At 32.9% G+C, this 6,058-nt stretch overlaps 1 protein-coding gene across 4 annotated transcripts in view; it reads right to left on the bottom strand.

The window, feature by feature from the left end:
- Positions 1-3,964: 3,964 nt before the first annotated feature.
- The window catches only part of AIMP1 (aminoacyl tRNA synthetase complex interacting multifunctional protein 1), a 24,688-nt gene continuing 22,594 nt past the window's right edge, over positions 3,965-6,058 (bottom strand). For all 4 annotated transcript variants that reach the window (XM_006918894.3, XM_015595040.2, XM_025051740.1 and 1 more), the window contains exon 7: positions 3,965-4,218. In XM_006918894.3, coding sequence (XP_006918956.1) covers positions 4,052-4,218 — 167 coding nt within the window. In that variant the 3' untranslated portion in view covers positions 3,965-4,051. The remainder of the gene's footprint in view (positions 4,219-6,058) is intronic.

The raw sequence follows: 6,058 nt of genomic DNA, 5'->3' as shown, positions 1-6,058 counted from the left end.
CCTATATCTATCTATCATCTATCATCTTTCTATCATCTATCATTATCTATCAATCATCTATCCTCTCTCTCTCTCTCTCTCTTCTTCTCTCTCCCCCTCCCTCCCATCTGGAATTTTGTGACTTCCTTTATAGGTTGGCTCTTGGGATGAACTGTCATTACAGAAACGATGCCCTCAATAACTGCACTACTCAAAGAATCAAGGCACGTGGCTCTTCAGAAAGGCAACTGCTGACAGCAACAGCAGCAACAGCCTGGGTTTGCCAAATAATTCTTCCTAAGAACTTCAGTGGCAAAAAGTAAAAAACTTGGTAAATTCCCTTTGTAACCACTCCAAAGAAGTGTGTAATGATCTCATGGCTCCCCTTAGAATCTCTTAAATACTCCACTAAAGGAGCTCCCTAATTTCCTTACATGAATTACTAGAGCTTAGGATTTTTTTTTTTTTTAATCATTGTCTTTCTCTACAGTTTAAACAAAAGTTTAACTTCTCAAATAAAATAAACCAAGTGACTCTTTAACTTATATGGAACAAAATGTAATGGAGAAGAGCACAGAATTAGTTATGAATTGGAGGATCTAGGTTTCAGCTAGTTATATTTTAGCACTGACATTTATTTAACTTTTCTGTTGATTCTTTGGAGTAAAATGGCTGGTCTACTTCCAGAGAGTTAAGAAATTAATTAGTAAGGTGTGTGAAAATACTTTGTTAGCTATAAAGCATCAAATATCTTAATTCTATAATAAAATTCATGACAATAAACTGATACTAATACATCTCCCTAACTTTTGTTAGAGAGGGAATAGTTATTCTTTGACTAAAATTTTGAAGGGCAAAATTTTCTCCACAATACAGCAATTTGCAATATTGTTAGTTGAGTTACATTAATTTGCCTCCCTAGTTTTTATTTTGTCCCTGGGAGATAAAGTTTTAGTTTTCACACGACTGCACAGCACTTCAAACCAGGACTTGTATTACAATATATGTGGGTAAAGTACACAGCTAATATTGTGAAGTTCTGATATTTGTATATTTTTAAAGGTAGAACAAATAATTTCTCCGGAAAATTGAGGAAGTATACTCATGCCCCTTTAATGTCCCTGTTATAAGCAAGAGTGAGGTGCTCCCTCACCCACCAGGAATCTGAAAATATGATCGCTTCTATTTATGCTAAACTAACACAATAGTTAAAAAGTCTTTCTAGTCTAAAAAAAAAAATTACAAAACTATTTGAAACTTTATCAATAATGCTAAACCACTGAAAGGGCATTAATGAACAGGGCTGACCAGCACCTGAATATCTAAAAAATGGGTTGTCATGGGAGTGCAGGAAGTTTCAGTAATGAAGGAGAGAGAAAGTTTCAGCAATGAGCATCTCCAGCGAGGGAAGAGATACTACATCTGGTATAGAGGAACAATCGAGTCTGTTAAAAGACAGGGTCACAGCCTATATGAAATATTCTCTAAGATACTCTGTTTAGTTCATATAAACCAAGTAATCTCCTCAACAAGAATTCAAATTCTCAGGCAATGTGATAGCAGGAAAGGGTACGGGAGAGGTAAGAACATTAGTTTTTGGAAAGAAACATCCTATCATAGACTCATATCAACATAATATACAACTCTTATATTCCTGGCATTGTTTTAAGTACTCTAGGGCACTGACTCAGGCATTCTTCACAACTCTGCAAGGTGAGTACTGTTACACTCATCTTACAGAGGGAAGTCAGTTGTACAGAGGCTGAACAGTGGTCCAAGGTTGCACAGGCAGTTAAGTTGTAGGGCCAGGAATCAGCCCTAGGGAATCTGGCCTCAAGTCCCATACTGCTGGGCTCCACGGATTTCTTAACTACAAATGCAGGTTTCTGGACCTGCAAAGCTAAGGCCCAGACACTAGGACTTGGTTAAACTAAGTAATATTACTCTATGAGGACTTACCCACATCTTCTATCTGCTGACATACTTCTTGTCAAACTTCCATGAGTTACTTTGAATATTTTGTAAATAGTCTAAATGATAATTTACATAATTTCAAAAAGCAACAAGAATATCTGTTTTATGGAGACTTAATTCTTGTAACTCTAGAGTACTTAATGTTCTTAGCAAAAGCAAAGAAAGGAAAAAATTGCTGATATTAAAATCAACATGTCCTGAAAATGAGTCATCTCAAAAGAATATACAGAATTTCTAAATATAAGAAAAGTTAGTACTCCCAATATTCACGTATGATGGTGGGCCAACCTTGATGAGAAAGTATATTGGGGGAGGATCAGCTCTTTGTTCTGCTTTAGTTTGCAATATATAAATAGATGTCAAGAGGCACCAACTGTTTAGCCTGTCATCTCACACTATCTCCTACTGTTAAAATCCTTAAAGAGCTGACTATACTTCAAAAGCCAGCAGAGTTTGGTCAGGTTCACTAACAAAGCCATGTTTTGTTGTTGTTGATTCCATAAGAGCTCTCTCATCCTGATAATACAGATAAGACAGAATTAAGTTTTCTTAAAAAATAACAACTTAAGGGAGCTAAATTGATAACTTAATTGAGAAATGCTTTTATATAACTTGAAGAATTGGTAATAAATATTTCAACTACCTAAGAAGTTGATATAGTCTTTTAATTATATTAGAATTATTTAAAGAAATTTTATATAATTTGGAAAAATTAGAAAATATAGAATAACAAAAGACTTTCCCACAGAGTCTTTATTCCCAAAAGAATAATGGATTTTGAGTACAAAATAACTTTGGAAATTCATTTGTGTTTAGTTATCAATATATGTTAACAATGCTCTGTTAATATACAGTTTTTCAGAAAGAAGATAAAATTCTTTTATAGTATCATGTCCCAGCCTACTAGAATTCCATGGACTTAAAAAAATTAACTTACCTTTAATAAGTTGGTATGCAGGGTTGTTTCAAATTTTTTTGTTTTGTCTCTCCTTCTTATTGAAGCCTAAATAGCTACAGTGCTACACCCTTGTGAGATTTTTCTTTCAAAAAATATCTATACTCCTATCTCCGCAGATGCATTTCTTTTTGGTACTTAAATTATGAGTCGTCATGAACTTGAGGCTAATAATTCTTAAGTTAATTTTCATTGTTACTAGAATATCTGGAAGATGAGTGAAAACAGACTTTGGACATCTTAGTGTATAAGTTTTTAGCTACCATTTCTTAAAATATATTGACAGTATGATGGTACATGAAAAAGCAAAATATATAAATTTTAAATGCTCTTCTAAAGATAAGCTATGAATAATCTGTTATTAGGTACCCCACAATCTTTAAAGTAAGCTAGAATGAAAAAACAGACTGCTGCTTTTATGGTCCATTTATTGGAAGCTCCACTGGCAACACTTTGCAATGTGTTTATGCTTCAGAGTCACGAAAAATTTATTACTAATTACTTCGCTAAATGGAAAGTAAAGTTCAATACACAGTTGGAAATTTCAGTCTTTCAAAAAAGTTGCCTGAAAAATACAAGTCTGGGTTATTTTGGCAAGCAATAACAATAATGTTCAAATGCCACATCTCCTAGATTTTATGATGCTTGGCTCTCAAGAATCAAATTGTTCATTTTTAATATTATTACAATGTGACTAGTTGATAAACCTTACAAAAATTCCAACTCATCATTTTTGAAAAGGGAGAGAGATTTATAACACAGATACACAATATACTAAAAACCCAAGGGCTGAAATTTCATGTGTCATGTGCCTACAAATAAGAAACTAAATATGAATCAAGTTCATCTAAAACTGTATAAAGGAAAAACAAACTGCTAACCAACATCCTTGCTAAAAAATAAATCATCACAAAACATAGGCCATTTCCTCCCTACATTTTAAAGGATCAAAAATCATAGGTAAAAACGTAGTGTTTTTCTAATCAACTGAAAATAATATACACCAGGTAAAAGACTAGTTAAGTCTAGAAGAGAAAGCGCACAAAGAGCCAGTTATATTTTAGGTATAAGTGACAAATGTATTTCTTTTTATTGTTATTAAAGTTTTTTCCAATGTATTTCAGTAACTGAAGCATTCTAATTTTATTTTATTCCACTGTTCGTCATAGTTTGAGCCCTACACACTCCCTTCCCTTTCACCTCAAAGGGAGCTCCTTTGTATGTAGCCACACACTCATCATTAGTGTAAAGATCAGGCTGGATCTGCTCCCAAATCTTCTTCTTAGGATTCAGCTCTTTATCAGGCTCTCCTGTTGGGGAAAAATAAAATCACATAGCTAACATATTATATAAATTGCCCACAGACATTTCTAGTGAATTGTCTTGGGAGTACTTTCTGATCTTTAGACATGATCAGAATTTTGACATTTACTTTTAATATTTATTTTCATGATGTCAGCAGTTTATAATCTTGATTGGTAAATATTTTGTCATTTTCTTATAAATACTAAAGATGTTATTTTTCACTTATAATAAATGTTTTTGCAGGTAATATAGCTCTACGAATTTGTTCCCCAAATTATTAAAATAAAAATATAAGATATTCATAAAGAAAAAGTGTGAAGAGATGAGAACCTAATTTGACATGTTATACTTTTACCTGCGGCAAAAGCAGCTTATGCTTTACTATATGTTTTGACATACAAAATAAATGACTAGATTACTGCCATAGTGCTTAAAGATTTCTTATAAATACTAAAAAATGGCTTAAATGTTGGGACCATCTACCTAAATATAACCACTTTGGGTTTCATCTGCTGCCCATTCCATTTGGTGAGATGGGAAGAGACAGAAAAGACTAGTAAGGAGACAAGGACTAGCGTTTTCTAAGAATCAAAACTGTATGTTGTTGCATGTAATTCATACAACGTTGACTCTAATTTTAAATATAAAGAAACTGTGCTCGGAGGAGAAAAGTTGTTGAAAGTCATACAATCAACAAGTGGAGTCAGGATTTGACACCAAAACCTTTATTCTGCTAATATGGTACCTCGCCTCCCGATAAACTATGCTTCAGAAAAGAAACAAATAACACGTGGATAATGCCCCATTCCCTCTCTTTATAGTAACTCGCACTATAAAGTTTACAATCAATAAAAGAAAAATGCACTGTAGAATATATCTATCTAAGTTTAAAGACTACCAATATACCAAGCAAACTCTCTATTTAATGAATGATAAGGAAGTAGAAAGTGAAGTTTAATACAACAGCATTTTAGGAGTTGAGGATATTCAAAAACATTTGGAATGAAGAAACAGTTCAAGAAACAATGAAAAATAGTAATATACCTCTTAAGCATTTACTTTAAATAAAAGATGATTTTTCTTGGAGGCGATAAAAAGAATATTACTAAAATATAATTCAGTAATGATAGAAATATAACTTTCTAGATTTTAACTGATCGCCAAGTTGAAATCTCTTGGAATTATTTAAAAATAATTATTTAAACATTACTGGAACTAATTATATTCTATATTCTAATTACATCTTACTATCTACTATTTATTCTCCACTTGTACATACATGGAGATAACAAAACTAATTGGTTGGCCATGGTGGCTTTGTTCTTTATTAGCCCTTCAGAAACTGCCATTAAACAGGCAAGAACATATAAAACTGTCCTCTGATATGCAGGTTTTCAGAGATGACAGAAGAGTTAACTGAATAATGTATTTACAGTGAAGCATGCAATAAAACTAAAAGACCAACTAGTATAAGTGAGAGTTTCTTTTAGTCCTTTAAGAATGTCTAATTGAACATTATTAATTAATAAACAGAATAAGAAAAACACCATCAATATATAAAATATCTACAAGATTCTTACTTTTTGTTTCTAAACCATTCCCAGTCTAAGATTATAATCCTACTTTGCTTGCACACAGAACATGTGCAGAAGTGGGCATACCAGAACTCTGAAAAGCTGGAGGCTGAGATATTTACTGTTTGAAGGTTGGAGTACTCTGAATCTCCGCCCTCCCCCCACCAAAAACGATGTTGCTTAACTGATAATGAGTTAATTCAAGAAGCAGACTGCCTCAGATTTGTGTAAAAGCTTCTTATCAAGAGCATAAATTATGTGGTAAATTCCT

This window comes from Pteropus alecto, unplaced genomic scaffold (assembly GCF_000325575.1).
Source record: "Pteropus alecto unplaced genomic scaffold, ASM32557v1 scaffold5, whole genome shotgun sequence".
NCBI classification, from domain to species: domain Eukaryota; kingdom Metazoa; phylum Chordata; class Mammalia; order Chiroptera; family Pteropodidae; genus Pteropus; species Pteropus alecto.
The sequence above is the reverse complement of the archived record's forward strand: the minus strand, read 5'-3'. Positions and strand labels throughout refer to the sequence as shown.